This window comes from Heloderma suspectum, chromosome 16 (assembly GCF_057233095.1).
Source record: "Heloderma suspectum isolate Gila_16-S chromosome 16, 16-S_ref, whole genome shotgun sequence".
Taxonomy (NCBI): domain Eukaryota; kingdom Metazoa; phylum Chordata; class Lepidosauria; order Squamata; family Helodermatidae; genus Heloderma; species Heloderma suspectum.
Window position 1 is genome coordinate 13,200,833 of NC_139473.1, and position 22,356 is coordinate 13,223,188.

At 46.1% G+C, this 22,356-nt stretch overlaps 1 protein-coding gene across 2 annotated transcripts in view; it reads right to left on the bottom strand.

The window, feature by feature from the left end:
- Positions 1-22,356, bottom strand: part of AUTS2 (activator of transcription and developmental regulator AUTS2) — a 1,269,596-nt gene that overhangs the window by 35,405 nt on the left and 1,211,835 nt on the right. The window contains exons 9-11 of one of the 2 annotated variants that reach the window (XM_084822994.1): positions 18,077-18,291; positions 12,932-12,976; positions 576-671 (exon numbers count right to left, since the gene is read on the bottom strand). In XM_084822994.1, the coding sequence (XP_084679120.1) occupies positions 576-671; positions 12,932-12,976; positions 18,077-18,291 (356 nt within the window). Of the gene's footprint in view, positions 1-575; positions 672-12,931; positions 12,977-18,055; positions 18,292-22,356 lie in introns of both variants that reach the window. The other variant, XM_084822993.1, reaches the window with a different exon arrangement.

Consider the following 22,356-nt stretch of genomic DNA (forward strand, 5'->3'; position numbering starts at 1 on the left):
AAAACAAGCAAATAACAACTAAAGGCATTTACACAATAAAGCTGATTGATACAAAAAGACATTAAAAGAAAACAAAAGTTGCCAAATGCATGTCCCTTTACCCTAGCTGCCCTTAGATTTTTCTATTCTGCTTCTTCCTGCTCACTCTTCAGACTTTGCTCTCACTTCAGGCTCTGTCTGTCTCTGCTTTCCCTCTCACTCTGGCTGCAACCTGGTCTTTCAGACTCTGACTGGCTCTTTCCCTCTCTTTATCTACCCTCTTCCTGCACAACACCGAAAGTACTGCTTCCAACCTGAAGAAATGAAACTTAACTGGAGAAATGAAACGACCGCTCTCAGGGTTACCCCCTCCCAATAGAAAAATCCAGGCCTCTAAGCCTTACCATTTCCCCCCCCCCTTTTGCCTCTGTAGGCCTCAAACCTTCACACCTGTTTATTGATTTTAGCTGGCACAACCATCGCCAAGTGAATGAAAAGTACTTCTGGCACACCCACATGCCTGCAATGACAAGCACCAAAGCAAAAATCCCATGTCCACAAGAGGAACGGGCACAATAAACACAGCCTTCGTTTACCTTGGGTTGAAATGCTCCTTGCAGTGAACCGAAAGGACCGGTTGGTGGAATCATAGGAGGAATGCCTGACACCGCTGGAGGATAGGAGTGGAATAACTGCGACGAAGGGAGAAGGACATTAGTGAATGAACCCACAAACTTTTCTCAGTACAACTCTGATACTTTCAATTAAGGGGAAAGCAAAAGCATGACGGAGGCAAGTTACAAGTCTGTGATTTATGTGAGTGCTGCTGTTAATTACTTGATGACCCAATTGGGCAAAATCATTATGGACCACGGAAGCTTATTGTGTTGGGTATTTTTCCATGCGTAGTCAAAGGAGGAGATGATAAGCCGATGAAAAGATGAAGATGGCAACCATGACGAAGAAAGGGTACACTGGGCATTCATAAAATGTAAAGCAACTGGATGGGCAAATGATCTCTGTGAAGATAACAGCTTATTGAAGAACAAAGGGGAACAGAGATGATTCGGTATGGGCCAACAAAATGGCAGTCTAAGAAGACAGAGAAGACAGATCTGTGCAACATTGTATTACAGAAAAAGTGGGAGCAATTGGAAAGAACCTATGCAGATGAAGGGTTCATTGTCAATAGCATTAGTTGCGGCAGTTATACAATACGAACAGGGGAAGTTGTCTTACACTTCCATTGGTCCATCTACTCAGTACTGTCTACAAGAGTGCGGGGGGGAACTGTTAACCCCCGGGGGGGCAGATTGATCTCCAGCTCCCCACCTGGAGGCCAAATGACATCAGGGAGCAGACCATCCCTGACATATCCCCACCTCTCCCTCCTGAAGCCTCCTCATCATAGGGGAGTTTCTCCATGTGGAGAGAGGTAGGGATGATCACTCCATCCCTTCCTCTGCATGGAGAAAATGGAAGTCCTTTCTGTACTGCTGGGCATCTCTGTTCTTGTCTCTGGTTGGTGATAAGAGTGTGGTTTCCTCTCCCCACACCAGAGAAAGACTGCCTTTGGCTAGCAGTGGGAAAGGAGGCTGGGTTTGGGAGGGGACTTTTGAAAGCCAGGATGGAGGTTCCCCACCTGTGTTCTACGTGACCGGCAGCAGGTCTCCAGGATTTAAGACAGGAATCTTTTCCAGACCTGCCTGGAGAACCCAGGACTGAACTTGAAACCTTCTGCATGCAAAGCAAGTGATCCCCCACTGAGCTCCAGCCCTCCTCTGTATTAATGATGAGCAATGAATGCTTCCTGTAGAATCTAAAAGTAGCCAAGATATCAAAGAGCCAGTAAACCCTGTTCTAACTGGTTGCCATTTATAAGGGGAAGAGAACAGGAAATAGTTTTGCTGTGCTGTTTTTGAAATGAGACTCATTGAAAACTACTATTTAACTGAAGAAACTGGGAAGCATTTCTTATGGGCTCTTGGACCCCCCTCCCCCCGTGTTGCATCCAGGGAACCAATGCACCACGAACTGAGGGGATTGTGATCTGCCAGTTGAGGGGTACGCATAAGCTTTTGTTTGCTTTTATTATCTGCGGCCGTTTCCCATCAATAAACTATATCATTCTTTCACACAAGTGGACTTGAGTCATATTGGTACCTTTGAATCTGGTTAGTGTGGGTCCTGGCTGGATCAGGCCCCAGGTTTAAGACAAGTGTGCAGGAATGGAAAGTATGCACAGTTCCAGTATCACTTGCATGACATACTGACGAGCTCATCACCAAATGTTCAAAGAGAGTGGCCACATTTGCACATCACAAGAAGCCGAAATTCTAACATGTTCTGGCTTAGAAGCCAGTGTGCTGGTACGTGTGTCTGATAGATCCTGCTGCAAGCAGGACCAGCTAAACAACTTCGGACCAGGAAACCTGAGAGAGGGCCTTCTTTCTTACAAACCTGCCCAGTCACTGAGGGCTGGAGTCCACCAGGAAAAGAGCCTTCAGTGTGGTGGCCCCCTTCCTGTGGAACTCCCTGCCTTTGGAGGTCAGGCAGGCGCCAACGTTGTGTTGCTTTTGGTGCCTCCTGAAGACGTTGTTATTCTGAGAGGTCTTCCTTGAGTGACCAGCTGCAGTTTATTAAATGCGGAATGTGTTTCTTTTAAAATGTTTCGTTTTAACCTGGTGTTTTATTCTTTTGTCGTTGCTGTTCACTGCTCCAAAATCTCTTGATGTGTGGAGTGGTATGTAAATATTGATGATACTACTACTAATAAAATGAACTGCAGACTTTCCGTCCATGGTTTGTTTCTCTTGAGGTGCAAACCAGAAACTTTGGCTCGTCTCTTTCCAGACAAGCCAGAATCATAAGCCATGGTCTGAGGAGAGACAAGGAGGAGAGACAAGCCAGAATTCCTTGTTAGTACTTTATGAGAAACAAACCATGGACCAAAGGTCTAGAGTTTGTTTAGCTGCTTCTGCTTGCAGCGGGAGCGATCAGACAGCATGCACCAGGATTTCTTTAGAATTCTGGCTTATTGTGACATTATGTGAGTGTGGGCAATGCGTCCGCCTCTCAGCCGCCCCCTCCCCACAAATAATCATTTAACCGACGAGTTGCATCTACAGAAGACACAGAATGGAGGAAGAGGGTAAAACTAGAGAACTATGGAGCCCAGAGCAAATCTAAGGCAGAGATTTATGAAAGACAGTTAGGAGAACCACCATCACAGCCAGCCAGACTTCTAGTTGGGGCTAGAAAAATGAGCCCCCAAGTTCTATGTGGGGCTGACCTCAGGACTACAGGCTGGGACATCTTCTTAGACTCTAAAAGGTTCCCAGGTTCTGAAAGCACTCGACCCAACCAGCCTGATGATTGGCTTTTCTCAACGTGAAGCTCCATGGGCCATAATAGTCTTTCCTCACACACTTCGCTTGTTCTCTGGTATGTACAATCTCAAAACCAAAGGCGGCTTTTTTCTTTGCTTTTTTTCCTTTTGAGTTCTTTTCCCCCATATGCAAACTCATGCAGATTTCATTGCTTAATTCACTAATTACTTGATTTAAACGACAGCTGGGCACAAATGTTCTCTCAAAATTCTCCAGCCTATTTGTGGGCAGAGAAATTGGGGGTTGGGCTGGATGGGGGGGGGGTAATCCCACTGACTTTCTCCTAGGGGAGGAAAAATTCTCTAACGGTTTCCCACAGATAGGGCTCACTGTTGGCAGGGGTTGTTGCACAGGTTCGTTCTTTCTTTTTTTTCCCTAAGAGTTTTTGGTTTATTGGTTTAATAGGGTCATCCATGGCCCTGTGGGGAAGAGGAAGGAGCAAGGGAGACAGGAGCAGGCAAAAGGAACATCGGGGCCTAATCCAGTTGGATCCCCCCTGGCCACACGGCTAACTGACATCCATGGCCCTGTGGGGAATAAGGAGCAGAGGAGACAGGAGCAGGCAAAGAGAACATCAGGGCCTGCTCAAAGTAGACTGCCCCTTCTTTGGGAGATGAAGAGCGGGGAGCAGGGCCATCCCATCAGCCCTGCTGTCAGTCTGCTTAACTTTTTTTGCCCAGCCCTCCCTGTCGCCTTTTCCTTGCGTGTCTTGCGTGTCGTGTCTTTTTTAGGTTGTAAGCCTGCGGACTGTCCTCAGGGACTGTCTTCTTTGTTCACTGATTGTAAGCCATTCCGGGAACCTTTTTTTTGGCTGAGGAGTGGGATAAAAACACTATAAATAAAATGATAATAAATAAATGTTGCACTGCTTCTGTAGGTGGCAAAAGCATCAACTGTGTTGAGGCTTCCGCTATTTTGAGGCCGAATTTTGGATTTCTTTTGGTGGCATTTTTGAGCTCACCTAATTACTGAGAAAAGAAAAAGACCCTGATGCTGGGAAAGACTGAAGGTAAAAGGAGAAGGGGACGGCAGAGGACGAGATGGCTAGATAGCATCACCGATGCAATGAATATGGACTTGAGCACACTCCGGGAGAGAGCGCAGGACAGGACGGCCTGGCGTGCTATGGTCCATGGGGTCATGAAGAGTCGGAGACGACTGAACAACTGAACAACAACAAAAAATTACTGAGAGGTGGCCAAAGGGGCTGTGTGTGTTGTCTCTCTCTGTTACACATCTTTCCACGGCTCTGCAGCCTCCCAGGGTGCCTGCACTTTCTGCACTGAAAAAGCCCCATGGCAGGAATTGCCTCATGACGTCTTCCTCATGATGGCTTCAGCTGAAGTGTGGGAAGTCGAAGAGGCTACAGGCTGCCGCAGAGATTATTGTACAATGACAGGACGCTCCTGCACATTCCTCAGCCACCTTATAAGTTAGGTAAGCGCAAGAACCCCCAACCCAACCCATGAGCATTTCTCTGAAATTTCTCCTCCTTTGAATTTCTTTTTGAAAGCAGATAATTTCTTTTCTAAGAAAATTGAATGAGAATGGTCGAAAAAAATAATGTGGGAGAAATTTTCAGCACACCACTAGTTTAAAGTCATGCAACGAACTGACTGTGTGAATCATTCCAGACTAACATCCAAAGAAGGGGTAATGCTTGTGGGGTAGGCAAATTCAATATTGTTTTGGAGCAGGGAGGGGTTGGATGATGATCTCTATCTGCCATTTGCTGTGGATGGCAGGCAGGGCAACTTCATTTTTTATTGGCAACTTTGAAAAAAAACACCTCTGCTCTCAGTGGACTGGTTGTCATTTTCTCAGCCCCAAAGTGATTTGGATGTTGTGCCATTCTCGGGCAACTGGGCGGACTATCGTGGGGCACTCCATGCTTCTGCGGGGGATATTCCAGGCAAAGCGCAGAAGGCAGATTTCCACATGCACCTCCCCTGAAAATTGGAGAGGAGGCCCTGAAATTTATGGCTTATGAACAAGGCCATGATATTCAGGGGCCATTTCATTACAGCGGCATTCCAGACCTGCCAATGATACTGCTTTCCTAGCAAACCTTAGGAAAGAGTGATGGGGAATTGGAATATGTGATCAGGAAGCTGGAGGGATCCAATTCTTGGTCTAAGTCACATTCCTTCTATGAAAAACGGAGAGCAGATCAATCAGAATGACCAAACCCGGGCCCAATTCAAACTGCTGGTATTAACATTCAAAGCCCTAAATAACTTGGGGCCAGGTCAGCTGAAGGATTGCCTCCTCCCATATGTACCTGCCTGGACCCTAAGATCATCTTCAGGGGTCCTTCTCCAGGACCCCCCACCAAAGGAAGTAGGTGGGTTGCTACCAGGAATAGGGCCTTTTCTGCTGTGGCACCCCGGTTGTGGAATGAGCTCCTTTGAGAGATTTGCCTGGCACCTATGTTGTGCTCTTTCTAGCACCAGGTGAAGGCCTTTTCATTTTCCCAGGCATTTGTAGCATTTTAGCATTCCTTTTTAAATTTTCTTTTTTTAACTCTGCTGTCTTAAATCTGCTATTGTGTTTTAAATATCTGCACTGCTGCTAGATTTACTTTGGTTGTATTTTTATTCTGAAGTTTTAATCTATTATACTTTATATTGTATTTTTTGTTTATTTTTGTGGTTTTAATTTTGTGAACTGCCCAGAGAGCTTCGCCTGTTGGGCAGTATAAAAATGAAATAAATACATACATAAATATATACATATTTTGCTTCCCACCCCAATCTTTTGGCTTAGCTAAACAGTGGGATAATAGGCAGGCCAGCTTTTCTCTCTTATATTACACTTTCTTTTGACCCTAAATATTTATTCTAATATATATATATATATATATATATATATCCCACCTTTCCATTAAAAGGAAGCTCAAGGCAGCAAACAATAAAACAATTAAAGCAGTCCAAAAATGACAACAAAACAAACAAAATGAAACCATTTTAAAAAAAGCAGAAATGAGCAAATTGAACCAAGTCTCAACCACAGCAAAAATAACCCACATAATCAAGTATAAATCAGCCATCACCCACCATCAAAGGCTTCCCTGCAGTGACCATGTTTTCACCAAATAGTGAAATATTAACAGTGATGGGTCCAGGTGGGGTCCCTGGGAAGGTATCTCACTCCTAAGATGGCCATTTAGAAAACATCAATTTTCTAAAATGAGCAAGTTTGAGAGAAATACAGTTCAGCCACCTCGCTTTTTTTATAGCCTACTTTTAAGCTTGAAAATAACTGCCACAGCTCATGAAGTTGCTAAGGGTGCTTGTGAGCTGGTGGTGATTGAGACAATAAGTAGGACTGGGTAAAGCATTAAATCGTCACTCAAGAAGTCATTTTAAATCTGCAGTAAGGTATTATAGAATTGTATTGCCCTTGCTTGTGTAACAAGAGCCCTGGGAGACAGGTCGCTATTATGCCCATTTTACAGACAGGGGAAATGAGGCCAAGAAACAGTGGCTTGGCCCTAAGCTCAAACAATGAGCTAATGGCAGACACAGACCCAGGAGCGCAATGCTCTTGCAACTGGATTGCACTGGTTCTATAAACAAGGCAGGGTGTGATGTCATTGGAGGCGTGCCATGACAATTATCTCCAAAATATCTCCATAAATTGGCTACATTTCATAGAATCATGGAATAGTTGGGTTGGAAGGGGCCTACAAGACCATCGAGTCCAACCCCCTGCTCAATGCAGGAATCCAAGTCAGAGCATCCCTGACAGGTGGCTGTCCAGCCTCATCTTGAATGCCTCCAGTGTGGGAGAGCCCATCACCTCCCTAGGGAATTTAATTGTTACATGCTGTGTGCTTATGAATCCTTGAACAGTTTTGCATTTATCTTCATTAGGAAAATGCAATAATTTTAAGACGTTCACACAGCCACCTGGCTCGGTCTCTCTCTCTCTCTCTCTCTCTCTCCCTGTAATAGGTCATTGCCATTTTTTAATTCTATTACATTTCAATGTGAACTTCCAATGGTGCAGAAAACATTTCCGAGATTAGCTAATATTGAAACCGAAAGGTTTCAAGAAGCCATTAGGCAGGGAAGTAACCTGGGTTGCAATCACTTCCTAATGTCTAAAATGAGCATCTTTAAAACTCTAGCATCTATACCAGTCAATTTTCTATGCAAAGTGCCAGTTCAAAACAATAGAGGGATGTAGCAATTTCATCGGCAATTGGTTATTAACAACTACCACATGGCCATCGTTAGGGGCAGTGGGGAGGCATAGATATAGGGCCCTTATAATGCAGGGATGCATAGGAGTGTCTCGTGGCTATGTGGCTTGGATTCCCATTGCTCCAGACTCACCGAGTTCACCCCAGGAAGCAAGATGGCAGTGTGTCTGACAGCAGGTCCAGGGCTGAAGACACATTCCCCACCTGGCAGCATGAAGTCAACTTTCCCTAAGCTCTACTCTTCGGGAAGACACCTAACTCTTCATGTGCTTCAGATCAGGGCCCCGATGACAGGCTAGGAAGGGGTGAAGCAGCATCAGTAACTAAAAAGCTGCTCAACTGAAGCCAAACCAGCACTGAAGCAACATCTGCCTTACTGTGCTCCCTGCATCTCCTGGTTTGACAGCCCTTCTGCTAAGCTGAAGCTCTTGATCTTTGAACCTTCCTGGTAAAGCAGGATGTTGAGCCACACAGCAGGAGTGGCAGGAACGGGTCAATTATTAGAAACCTTTAAGCCTGGATTCATCTTTTACCTGTACAGAAAACACGGCCGGCCCAAGACATTTTGTTGCCTGAGGCGAAGAACAAGAGGATGCCCCCTCCCATCCCATGCACAAAAGCCTACTGGACTGGAAGATGAATTTGTCTTCAGCCCTGATGATGGGACAACATCCTCTACTTCATCTGGATGGCAGGCTGACTGAGGGGGTGCAGAGCAGGCCATATGGCACACCAGACTCTCTGCCAACACCTTCCAAAATCTGAGTCCTGAGGCAACTGGTTTACTCTGCCTAATGGCAGGGCCGGCCCTGAAAGTAAAATTTATCGCATTAGGTTCATGCAATGCTTGACAACTTCCTTCTCAGAGAGAGAGAGAGAGAGAAAGACTGAGATGTACAATGTCCATTTAGGACGATCAGTACCAGCACTGAAAAATCTGAAGTCACGAACTTGCATTATGCAAGGCTGATGGGAAAAAACACACAGCAACAGCCTTGGGAATCTTGCCATATCACATAGTAACAATCCATTAAATGAACCTCCATAAAGGTCCTATAAATAAGGTTCAGCTACTTTCTCAATGTGTTTGCTTGTTTTTTTGCCCAGTTCTACTTGTGAGCAAATGCAATATAGAAAGACAATAAATCCCGATGCAGTACCGATCCTTTAATCACAATATCGGTGCCTTGTGTTAAGAAAGCACTTCCTAGATGGAAGGTAGAGGGCCTGACAAATGCAAAAATCCAGTTCTACTTTGCCTACAACTTTAGACCATCATACCCCTTTGCTTTGGACCATTGAGTAAAATCCATCCGTTAATCATGCATTTTTAATAACATGCCAACTCAAGTTTCAGGGTTTAATCCTGTAGCTTTTAACCTCAGTTAACCACTGAAATAGAACCAAATCATCAGGTTAGATACATTTGATTTCCAGAGGCAACAAAGACAGACACATGAATGACCTAAGCCTCACTTTTGTGATTTCTCACATCGGGAAACTATAGCCATATGAAATAGTGTATCTCGGCTCTTGGCTGCTCTCAGTTCCTTAACGCTCCTTTTCACACACACACAAGTCTTCCCATGCCAGAATCTGTCTCTCTTCAGATGTGTACAAGGGTCTTGTGTGTGTGTGTGTTTAAGGCGGGGGGGGGCAGTAATCCTTTTAGTGGAGTGAGCAGTTATTTATTTATTTGTTTGTTTGTTTGTTTATTTACCACTCCATATCTAGAACAGATTTCGGAGCAGTGAACACCAGAAATAAAACAATAACAGAATGAAGTGATCAAAACACCACATTAAAATTATACTTAAAAAAACACACGATGCCAATAAAAACTGTAACTGGTCAATTCAGGAATGCCTCCTGGAACAGTGCTGTTTTCAGGAGGCAACGGAAACAGCACAGTGTTGCTGCCTGCCTGACGACCAGGGGCAGGGAATTCCAATGAAAGGGGGCCACCACGCTGAAGGCTCTTCTCCTGGTGGACTCCAATCAGGCCATAGGTCCATGTGGAACCACCAGGCGCAAGCCCTCCAATGACTCCAGTCATGTGTGTATGCAATTCTACTCTTTCCCCCATCCCAACTGTATGATGACTGCTTGGGATAGGAAAACTGGAGGAGAAAGAGGGCATCTTTCCCTGCCTGGTGCTGGCCAGCCAGTGTCGATACCGGCAAGCGGTAACACCCATCTCCCTGGATAGTTAGCTTGGTAACTTACAGAGAAATCCACTGCCACAGCCCAAGGCCTGTTGGCTTATGCCAGCCAGGGTGAAAGGACATTTACCCACCGTTTTTTTTTTTGCTACACCAACTCCAGGTTGGCATAGCTGATGACTGGGCTCCTTGGGGGAATCTGTAAGTCTTTGGATCAGCTGCCAGCTCCTCCGGGCCATATGGAAACACTTCGTTCCTGGGCTTTCTGCTGGCAGGGCTTTCCACCCATGCAGAGGCCTCTACTATGGTAGACCTTCTCCATGCACTTCAGCCATCAACAATGGTGGTGAGGGCTCAGTGTCAGGATTGATTCTGGGCGCAGGGAGATAGTTAGCAGCTCAGACTCAGAAGAGGAGCAGCCAGAACTGGGGGAGGCTTTTTTCACAAGCCAGTTCAGACATGGGCAGGCATGCTTCTCAGGTTACCAACCCCCAGATGGCCAGGCATGAAGCTTCCTCCTTGTCCCCCTCTGTGAAAAGCAGCGAGCAGGAGGAGAAGGGGCTTGAGGACTGTGACCTAAGAGATGCCAGGCGGAGAGGCAGAGCTAAAAGGGAAACGTCAGGGGTGGAGCAAAGACAGTCGACCTGGTTAGCGATGCACGAGAGGCGACGCAGGGAAGCAGCACGCGAGGGGCAGGACCTCCCTAAGTTAGCCTAGCCAGAGAGCCGCCCTTTCAAACCGAGGGCAACTTTCGGCCATCCCATTTGACTCCCCCGGAGGCATTCCTTTGTAGCCAGAGAGTCTTCGAGGATTTGCATCTGTAACGAACCTGTGAATAACGAGTTAAAGGTGTGAGACTGAAGCCTCTCGTTTTGTGCGTGTGTGAAAGTGCTTAAGGAAAGAGGGGGCCAAGGGAATCGTGACAGTAAGATTGCCCTGTTGTTTGTCCTTTGAATGTTCCCTCCCCAGAAATATGGACATATGGTCTTCCTGGTCAGGGATCCACAACCTTAGCAAACTGAATCAGTTGCACAATTTATATTCCAAGCTATAAAGACTCATAACCAACTGTTGCAGAATTGTTAAGAGGTGCTGGCTTAAATTTGGTCCAACTCTTGCTTACAGTTCTGTTATGAAACAGGTACTGTTGGTGGATTTTTGAGTTTCTTTTCCCCTCGTTGTATGGAATCAAATATGTTGTTTTTGGAGTCTGAAGTTCTGTGGGCTGTTAACAAACTTAATAATTAATAATACTCTACTCTCCCAGTTTTTGTATTTCAGGGTGGGATTAGCCTGGGCCAAATTGGAATGTGGTTCCTTTTGACCCAAATTAGCCATGGGGAGAGTTTCTTCCTCTCGGCCTCCAATCTGCACAATGTTGGAGGAAGCCCTTTCGGGTTTGTTGCATTTTAATCTAGTTGAAATGTCCTTCGAATAGGTCACATCTTGTAGGGCCAATGTGGGTTCAGCCATTAAAGGGTGGTATGATTAAATAAGGCACATTAGTGAGCGCCCTCCAAGGTGGCACTTGAAGGTCAAAAGGTTTCTGATCAAACCTGTCTCTGAGGGCTGCTCTAGGCACCAGACCTCCCTCGGGACCACCTGGGTCACCCAGCAAGTTTGGGGGAATGTTGATTTTGCCAAGCTGCTCACAACATGCTTGTGAAGCATGGGTGGTAAGGAGCAAGGAGCAGAATGGGCAATTACTCCAGGGTGCTGAGCCAGAGAAGGGTCACCAATATATGGGGAACATTGGTGGCAGATTCTCTACTCTCTTCTACCATGAAACTTAAATACAGTAGTGGGGGTTGGAGGCTTGTTGCGAGCCCTTCGATGTTACTAAAGTTGTGACCAAAGTATGTGTGCCTCACCTCTTTATTGCCATGTGTAATGGCCCCAGGCCTGTAACCAAGTCACCTGTAGTTTTAGAGAGACTTAGAGATCCATAATGCTCTTTGCTTGGGTTCATTATTGAGCGTGATTTCCTTGGTAGTTGGCCTCTGAGCTTGTAAGTTGAGTCAAAGGTCAATATCACCACCTCGGCACATTCCGTGCTACCGAGCTCTGAGCCGTTTATCTTATCAGGGCCCTAGGATGCGCCTGGGAAGTGGAGCTCTGATTGGGCTAAGCTACAGGTGTCTGCGCTGGGAAAGTTCTGATTGCTTTCCTCCTCACCAAGCACTGTGAGTCTATGCTGAGAAAGTTGCAGATGAACACTAATTAATGCTTGCTTCTGTCATGCTGCCTCACTACTGACATGTATGGTATAAGACCCATTGTACCCCTTGGCTCTGGGTTCAGAGAAGCTGTCTGATCCAACCATTGGGTATGCCTGGGCGCCGTAAGTACTCAATAAAGTCTCCTTGTAAGTCAACCTGGATCTGGCTTATCACTTCCGCAGCACCTCCAAACCTTAGCAGCCCACGGCCAGGGCATACACCATGACAGAATGCAAAGGAATGGTCACACAGATCTGCATTCCCTACTGGAATGAACAAGGAAACCAGAGATAATAGGGGAGACTTTGGGCTTCACCACACAAGGCTAAAATCCCGTGTCCTTACTGGGGCTTTTGCTTCCAGATTCTTTGTGGGATTAAGAAAAAAAAATCCTTTAGATGGGTGGACATGTGCTTTGAATCTGGGAATTCCTTGCTCGGCAAGTTCTACATGTTTCATTTTATAGCCACTAGATGGTGCTGTGGTTATAGTGCAACTCCGTCATTACACACAGCCAATATGTCAGATTAATGTTCCTTATAGGGTTATCTCTAATCTTTTTAAAGGCGGGATAAAGGTCAGAACGCACGGGAGACACCCTGGAAGTTGATGACATCGTGTAAAGGACCTACAAACTTCTGTGAGTGACCAGGCATGAGTGCGCAATAAAAGGCTCATGGAGAAATGCTCTTTGAGCATCTGCTGAACTCCTAACCACACCAGAAATAGCTGACTTAGGCATGTTCTCACAGCAAAAGGTTATTTTGATTTATAAAAAGGAGGAGATATTACATCTTTAACAAGGTGATAAGCCAAAAGCTAAAGCAACTGACAATATTGACGATGGACATTTTTATAGCGATGGACAGGAGGGAATGAAACACAAAACTGGATGCTCTACCACTAACTGAATGGTGAGATTAGCCCACTGAAGAAAAGACATGAAAACATTTGAATGCAGTAATAAGAACTCACGCTGTGGCGGTAGAAAGGGTCAACTTTTGTAGGGTATTTGTCAAACTGTAAAAAGGATCAAAACACAAACTCATTATATTGTATTTGGGGGCAGGGCACACATTCCTTTGATTCAGCAGATGCCTAGGGAAGCCTCCCTAGGTAAAAGTTTGGCTATCAATGGATATAGCAGGGATCATCCATTTCAAAACAAGATGTGTTTAAGGATGAGAGTGCATGGGGGACAGCAGTCAGAAGGGGGAAAAGATCGAGAGCAATTCAGATAGCAAAACTTTCAGGCACTAACAAAATAAAACAAGTGGGAAATGCAGCAGGGTCTCTTGCTGGTCTATGTCCATAATAAAAATTAATTGATTGATTGATTGATGACAGCAAGGTCTTACAGTGCATCCTCTGTCTTAGTAGAAGTGCTCCTGTTCAAAGTTTCAGGCATTGCCTTCCAAGAAGGGCAACCTGCTCTCCATCCCAGTTCTCCGCTTGAATTATCCCACTGTCAATCAATCCTGCATAACTGTTGAGCATGCTCAGTCTGCTGACTGAGCATGCTTTCCTGACCCCCGTAGGATTCTTTTTCTAAAAACGTAATTGTGTGTTTGCGAAGCTCGCAATGCCCCTGAGCAGGCTGATATTAGGATTGTTTAAACTCCATTCAGTCTGTGTTTCGTGGATTGTTCATTTCGTTGTCTGCCCATCAACGGACTCAGCCTTTTTCATTTCCAAATTTCCAAATTTGCAAAGATGCAAAATGTGCAAAATCCCCCCCCCCAATTTGCATTTTCATGCTTTAGCCTATGGGGAAATGGACATTTTTGGCCATAAAAAAATAAAAAAGCATATTTTTCTACAATGAAATTTGCACAACATTCCCAAAGGTTAGAAGAATGGCCTGCAGCTCTGCCTGACAGGGCAAAAGCTGGCCCACTGCGAAATCTGTGCATCAAATTCATAAAAATCTCATTTGGTTCCGTTGCGAATTTCTCCAACATCCCTAGCTGACGCCTCCCTCTAATTTCCCTGTTTCTCAGCTCCACTTCTGCCTGCGGTGAGCACCTGAATTTGCATTTAGAAGTAGTGATACTTGGGCTGTTGTGGCCTAGGCATATGAAATATAGGAGGCAAAGGGGTGTTTGGATGATTGCATTGGGGAAAGAAGCCATCATGGCTTCTCCCTCCGCCCCCGCATGTGCTGCATGGATGACCTCCATTTGCATAATTCACCACAATGCAATGCAGGTTGGTGTGTCGTCTGAACCTAGCGTGTGGTGCAACTGGGGTAGCTTTGTACCCACCCTACAACCTTGCAGGTCTTATAGGTCTTATAGGCCCCTTCCAACCCTACTATTCTATGGTTCTATGAACCCACAGCTTGCAGTAGGTCCTGTAGTGTGGGTACGAAGCCACCCCCACCATACCGCATGATGGGTTCGGAAGACATGCCAACCCACACTGCATCATGGGGAATTATGCAAATACCGGCACAGAAGCCACGATGGCGTCTTCTTACTACGCGATCATCTGAACCCAGTCAACGACTCAAGAGATGACCAAGCTGTTGCAAACAAAGGAGATGTTTCTGGCATTGGGCCAGTGCTGTAGATGGAAGCAAGGGGCTAAGGGGAAGCCTGAAAATTTACTAGGGCTTTTGTCACCTTGGGTTTAGACTACACTAACAAAAGTGTGATGCCAGCAGGCTGAAGTTGCTTCCACACTAGCCCTTTTCTCCCGTTTCCTATCAATTGTTCTCTCACTTTTTCCAGAGAACCCAGATGACATCACTGTCACATCTTGGCATTCCGGCATTTTCTCTGGTGCCCTCCATTTTTTTTTTTAGGCTTACACTGTGGGGATGGTTTTCTGTTTTGCAATACAATGCAACTGCAGCACCAGCCTATCCAATGTGGACTAATAAAGGGAAATTGAGGCTTTCCAGGTTAATCCAAACTTAATCCAGATAAGACAGAAGTACTGTGTGTTGGGAAATGTGCTAAGCCGGATGGAGGTTTAGATCTGACTCTGGACGGGGTCACACTCCCCTTGAAGGGCCAGGTATTCGGTCTGGGAATGTTCCTGGACTCTGCGCTTTCTATGGAGGCACAGGTGGCGTCAGCAGCCAGGAGGGCTTTTTACCAGCTTAGGCTTTTTGGCAGCAGCAACCCTATCCAGGAAAACCTGACCTAGCCACAATGGCACATGGCTTGCTTACATCCAGATTAGACTACGGCGATGTGCTCCACATGGGGCTACCCTTGAAGATGATTCGGAAACTGCGAATTGGTATTGAATACCAGCTAGAACTCTTGTGGGAGCTAAGCACTCAGATCACATTACTCCTATTCTATATAATTTACATTGACTGTATGTTAGTTTCAGGGCCTATTCCACAAAAGAGTTCTGCAAACTCTTTCTCTCTCCCCACCCCCTCTGCCAGCAAACACGTTCCTCCATCATTTTTTCTCTCTCATTCTGGATTACCAACCATATTCTCTCTCTCTCTCTCTCTCTCTCTCTCTCTCACACACACACACACAGCTTGTTAGGCCCCAAGCTATGTGTCCAGGGGTGCACTAATGCCTGTGAGCACTATGTTGCCTATGCCCACCTTAAATGGTGTGGGACCACATTATCTGAAGGGCTGCCTACACATCTATGAACCTCCTAATCATTAAGATCAGTATCAGAGGGCCTATTCTGTGCCCCACCAGCAACATCCATTAAGCTGATGGATACTAGGCAGAGGGCTTTCTCAGTGGTGACCCCATACGTTTGGAACTCCCTCTCCAAGGAGATACATATGGCCTCATCAGTTTGGCTTTAAAAACAAAAACAACCCCCCCCCCCCGAAGGCTCATTTATTCCAGTGTGCATTTAGTGCTTAAAAATCATTACTTGCTGCTGCCACTGCTGCCTCTGTGTGTGGTATGTTTAACCGTGATTGTATGTTAATGTTTCTGTAATATTGTAAGCCAACTTGTGAGGGCAGTACGCCCTGAAAGGCAGGTTAAAACTCTCTTGAATAAATAAATAAGACATATGGTGCCTTTAAATAAAAAAAGATGTGTGTCTCATAGGTTCTGTTTCATTGCTTCCTGTTCCTTGGGGGATCACTGATGAGCTGCCCTTAAATCACATTTTTTTAGTCAGCTTAATTACTGGTTTCCTTCCTCCCCCGCACCACATTTTTCTATAGTGAAATAGCCCAATTTTGATATAAAAGAAAGGAAAGGAAAGGAAAAAAAGGAAGGAAGGAAGGAAACCAGTAATTAAAACCCACCCCCAACCACGAGGAACAGCAGCATGCAGAGAAGGGGCAATTTATCACTAAGCCCTCAACTGCACTGAGCAGGAACCAATAAATGGGAACCTTCATAGAAGAAACTGTTAATTAACAATGGAAAGGATATTTGCTGAACAGGACTTCTGCATGGACATTATAGAAAGGTTTGGGCAATTGCTGGGTAAGATATTGCTATTTTGTGTACAACCTCCATTTTAATTTCACCTTATTTTTTAAAAAAGCCTGAGCAGTGCTGAAGGATACAAGTGTGGAAGCAACCTGAATTCATGAAGATTCACCTGCCACATTCACAGTAAAGAACAGGAGCTATTCTATCAAGTTCTTGCTTCTGTGCTCATTATCAGGGGAATGTAGAAATGTGCCCGGGTATAATTTATGCAACACAAACTATAACCTCCTACACAGAACCCAGCTGTTGGCACGAGATTCTAAGTAGTTCACCTGTCATATTTTATTTTCAAATGATCAACAATCTAGTTCTCATGACATAAATAATTTTCATTAACTACTAGTGGGTGGATCTTGCTGGTTCAGCATTGCATTGCATCATCGTTGTACTATAATCTATTTTGTCCCCAAGGTGCTATGAGATCCAACTTCTGTTTGTTCTTTTGGTGAAAGGAAGAATAGTAAATGAAGTTACCATACACAATTTTGCCCAATTTACTCTGGCCATAGAATTTGGGCTTGAAAAGAAAAAACAAGAGTAAAAAGACTACCTCATCACCTTTAAGGCTGAATTCCAGACACTTTGTGTTAGACGCATGGGTCTTTTGGAGCTGGTTTAAATATTTAGGCAAAAGACCCACTGAACAATCATCTTGGGGGTGTTATCAAAATAAAATATTGGCGATGGGGAACTTGATATGATGATGTGATGCTGTGTCTTACACTGAGGTTGGACTCATTGGTCTTATAGACCCCTTCCAACCCTACAATTCTATGATTCTATGAGATCCTTCTAGCTGGAGATGTAGGAGTAGGGATGTGCGAACCGACCCCATCCGGGTTCTCCAGGCACCCACCAAGGCCCTGCCCCCGCTCTCCGGTCCCCGGACTGCACTCGAGCCCCTCCCATGCTCAGCGAGCAGCCCACACTCACCCTGGCAGCCTCGTCAAGCTTCACGGTCACCCCTTTTTTTTTTTTTTGCAAAATAAAATGGCATTCACAAAATGCGCATATTTTCATGTGCATGAAAACGCACACCTTTGTGAATGAGCATATTTGCGCACGCACAAAACATGTACATTTTTGCAAAAATGTGCATTATTATGCATACACGAGTATGCACACCCACACAATGTGCATTTTCACATACGCAAAGATGTGCATTTTGGGGAGTGCCGTTGTATTTTGCAAACAAAATGGCAACCGCTGAACTCGATGAGGCCACCGGGTTGAGCGCCAGCCACTCGCCAAGCACAGGCAGGGGGGGAGCAGGAGCAGGGGCTCGGCGAGCGGGGCTCAGGGGTGCGGGCAAGGGTGGTTCCGCTGGATTCCTGGATGGAATCGGGCACTTGTGCCATCTCTGTGTGGGAGATTCAATCTGTGACCTTCGGCATACGAGGCATGCAAGCTACAATTGAGCGATGCACCCTCATCATAGGCATATGGGAACATGAAGTTGCCTTCTCCTCCGAGTATATCCATCTAGAGAGGACATTCTACCGTGACTTACAGCAGCTCTCTATGGTCTCAGTACAGAAGAACTGTACCATACACCTTCCAGGAGCTCCCTTTCTCCCCGAATTTCTTCTTGCACAAACATGTTCATCATCACCATCACAAACTTTGCAACAAAAGAGAGTTGTGCTCTACTTATCCTCACGTTTCTGCCTGGGGTACGCACCACGGGAGGTGCTGGCGTTGGCATGATGGCGGTGGGTGGGATAGCGTGGGGGAAAGGCGTGAAGGTATGCTGGTGCGTATGTTGGTGCGTGTGCTGATGCTGATGCTGGTGGAACTCCGTCCTCAAGTAGGGCGGTGGGCCCAGCGAGGCGCCACGGTCAGCACTCTGGGAAGCTAGAAATCGAGTGTTCAGCTCCTGGCGGAGAAGATCTTGCTCTGAAAACCAAGACAACAACATAAGCTTCTGTCCTTCCCATTTATACTCCACTCAGTCCTCCCATTGAGTCTGACATACCATGGCTTTGCAATGTGTGATTAATCTCCAGCATTGCTAATATAAGGACTAACATACTGGTCTTTACTTCTGCTCTCTGCCTTGCACGACCTGTGTGTTCCGATTAGTGCTAGAGGAAAAAGCTCAACAGCCAGCTTTTCTATTTTCAAAGAGAGAGCAGCCATGGCTTCTTTCTCCCAATGGCCTTTGATGTTTGCACAAGACGCGGCCTAACCAATTATGGCTATTGCTTCTACCCAACTCCATCTTAAAACCATTACAACCTAGAAAACTCTACTTTATCTACTGAACTATGGTTCCTTCCAGTTATGACATTTTTAAAAAAGAAAGAAGCAGAGCATTAGAAACAATGGTGTTGGATGGAAAGGGAAATAACGCACACAGGATCCAAATACATGTCTGGGCTGCATTTGGATGTCATAATAAGCCAGAGGTAGGCAACCATTTCAGGCCCATGGGCACACTGGGCAACTTGAGAAACTGTCCTGGGCACCCCCATAAAATGGCTGCCATGGCACACACGGCTAGTCACAAAGAACAAGTCACTTGTCTAAGAGACTGAGTACAAGGCACGTGTGGCATCTGACCCCCAATACGCTAAAGAAGTGTTACACTCGGCTGGCTCCTATGGACCCTGCTGGCTTCCCTGAACCCCAGACTGAAGTGACAGGAGTCTTCCCCCCCTATTTTTCTTCCTTCTTTTTCTTGGGAGGTAGACAAGCTGCATGAACTTGAGCACACTCCAGGAGAGAGCGGAGGACAGGAAGGCCTGGCGTGCTATGGTCCATGGGGTCACAAAGAGTCGGACACGACTGAACGACTGAACAACAACAACAACAGACAAGCTGCAGAGGAAGGCATGGGCCTGCAGCCACCCACAATCTTCATTTCCTACGAACATCTCTGAGCCCCACTTATGGCCCAGAGGCATTCCAGTCACCAGCTGGTTGGCCGCCGTGTGAACAGAATGCTGGAGTAGATGGACCCTGGGTCTGATCCAGCGGGGCTCTTCTTATGTCCTTACGGGGAACGAAAATGCCAATGGCGGAAGCCCTCACTTTGCTTTGAAGTGATCCCAGCTGCCAGTAATAAAATGTGGGAGGCGTAGGGCACCTCAGTGCAGTGGAGCCTCGTGGCTCCAATTTCAGTGGGGCTGTGAAGCCGCTATGGGTTTCAGTCAGAACCAGCCAGAACTCCAAAGGAGGCATCCAAGGTGCTGAGCCTATTTTGGGGGGAGGGTTCAGCACCTTGGAGGGCTCCTTTAGAGTTCTGGCTGGTTCTGACTGAAACCCAGAATGGATTTACGGCCCCACCAAAACCGGAGCCAGCAGCCTCCGCTGCCTCCACGGGTACCAAGAAAAGGTCTCCGAGGGCACGCTGGTGCTGGCAGGGACCACGTGGCCTACCCCTGCAATAAGCCATGAACTGCCACAACAGCAGTAAGCCTGTGAGAGCCTCAGGTTCGTGTGTTTTCACCCTCCCATCTCCTCCTCCAGCATAGTTGTGAGGAGGAATTTGGAGATTTTTATCATCCAAACCCAACAAACTGTGGTTAATCTTAACTACGGTTTGCTTGTGGGGGGAAATACCCTTCAAACCATGGTTTATGAGCAGGCAGTTTCAGGAAACCATAGTTAAGGGTTTGTACATAAGGCTAAACTGTGGATTATTTAAAACAAAACAAAACACAGAAGCAAAAGCTTCCAATCTCCTCCTTGCTGCTGCATCAAATTGGGGTGCAGGAAAAGTGCACGCCTCAGGCTCAGGCAGTGTTGTTCCAATCATGATAACTCATGGTTCACTCCATGGTCTTCCTGGGGATAACCACAAATATTGCCCCATATATTGCCCCATGGTCTTCCTGGGGATAAGCACAAATATTGTCCCATATATTGCCCCATGGTCTTTAGGGGGATAAGCACATATATCACCCCATATATTGCCCCATGGTCTTCCTGGGGACAAGCACAAATATTGCCCCATATATTGCCCCATGGTCTTTAGGGGGATAAGCACATATATCACCCCATATATTGCCCCATGGTCTTCCTGGGGATAAGCACAAATATTGCCCCATATATTGCCCCATGGTCTTCCTGGGGATAAGCACAAATATTGCCCCATATATTGCCCCATGGTCTTCAGGGGGATAAGCACATAAATCGCCCCATATATTGTTCCATGGTGTTCATAGGGATAAGCACAAATATTACCCCATATATTGCTCCATGGTCTTCAGGGGGATAAACACAAATATTGCTCCAGCTGGATTTGGGCGTAAAGTATCAATACAATGGACGGATGTTTTGTCATTTATTTTTGTGGTGCTTTTGAGCTTACCTCATCACAGCCAGCCCCCCAGGCTGCCTGCACATCCTGATCTGAGAAAGCCCCATGGGAGGAATTACTTCATGGTGCCTTAAACTGGGCTTTAATTGGGAGGAGGCTACAGGCTGCCGGAGAGAGGATTGTACCATGAAAAGCAGGACACTTTGCTCACTCCTCGGCCACCTCCTAAGTAAGGTAAGCCCCAGAAACCCTAACCCAGCCCAGGAGAATTTCTCCAAAATTTCTTCACGACTGAATTTCTTTTCAAAAGCAATTCCTCTTCTATCAAACTGAATGAGAGCGGCTGAAAAAAATGTGGGAGACATTTTCGGCACAGCACTAGTTGAAATGCCTCCCTCAAGGCTTAGTCTGGCAGGAATAACTCGAAGCTACCACATGCTGGTGTTTTTGTCCCCACGCCTTTTGCCCATCCATCGCCCACATGCAGCCCCCAAGAGTTTATCCAAAATGGAATTTGGCCTCTGGGCTGAATTTTTGAGGCTTTATACCCCCGGCCTAGTCCTGGAACCCGAGTCCTGGAACCACACTCTGATGCCACGCTTGCCTCTCTCAGGCGTCTGTTGTGCTTTGTGGGCTCCAACTCATAGCTGGGACAGAACACTTAATGACACTGCAGGATGGACCATGGGCCTGTTGGGTCCAAAATTCCAGACTTCCCCAGTTTAAGCTCAAAGAGCACACACATTTCACTTAGCACTAGTATTATTTTTGCAGGATTGTATTGTTTTAAATTGCTGAACATCACCTTGATGGCTTTTTAGCAGATAAGGTGGCATATAACTGATTATGCTACCACTAATACTAATAATGGCATGTCTGTGGAGGCTCTGTATATATTTCCCATTGTGTTTGTAGTATATTGTACCAGTCTGGATTGCAGTAGATTGATTGTGGTGGCCTCATATCATCCGTGGGAGCTGACCTTCTTCTAGAGTTAGAAGTCCACCCCTGGAAGCCAGCATTGTTTGCTTTTCACCTTCTGACATTCTCCTTCATGCTGGCTCTTCTCTGCCTTAAACATACCCATTTTCTCTGTCCCTAAAGCCTCTTCCCTCAGCTCTTTCATGTCTCCCCTCTCTTTCAGCAAGACTTTTGGTTCCAGCATCTCTCCAATACACAACCAACTTCCCATCTCTCAAAAATCCTCCTTCTTTTTTCTTGCTTGCCGTATGCTGTTCCATCACCATCTCCCTCTCACCCCCGCTGCAAACATCCCCAAACTTCCTTCCAAACAATGTGGATGGCCTTCAACAAAACAATCCTATTCATGTCTCTTCAGAAGTAAGGCCCACTGACTCCAATAAATGGGTAAATGGGTTTAGAGAGCAATCCTATGGTCGTTAGACTGCATCTGGTGGGCCATAGGATAGTTTGGATTCCTGGATCTGGAGTCGGAGATAAGAGTTCTGACCCCAGAGCCAGGAGTGAGAGCTTCCCTCTCCCCCCTCTCACAGAAGGCATGGAGAGAATTGATCTGGCTGCCTCTATGAGCTCTGAAAAGGGAAGGGAAGGAGGCATTCCTATGGGCAGGGAGGGGACTAGGGAGGCCACCATATGAGGAATCCTCTGACTTCCCCAGCTTCCTTTCCTCTCCCTCTCCCTCCCCAACACCTCAGCTAGATAGGCAAAAAAGCTTG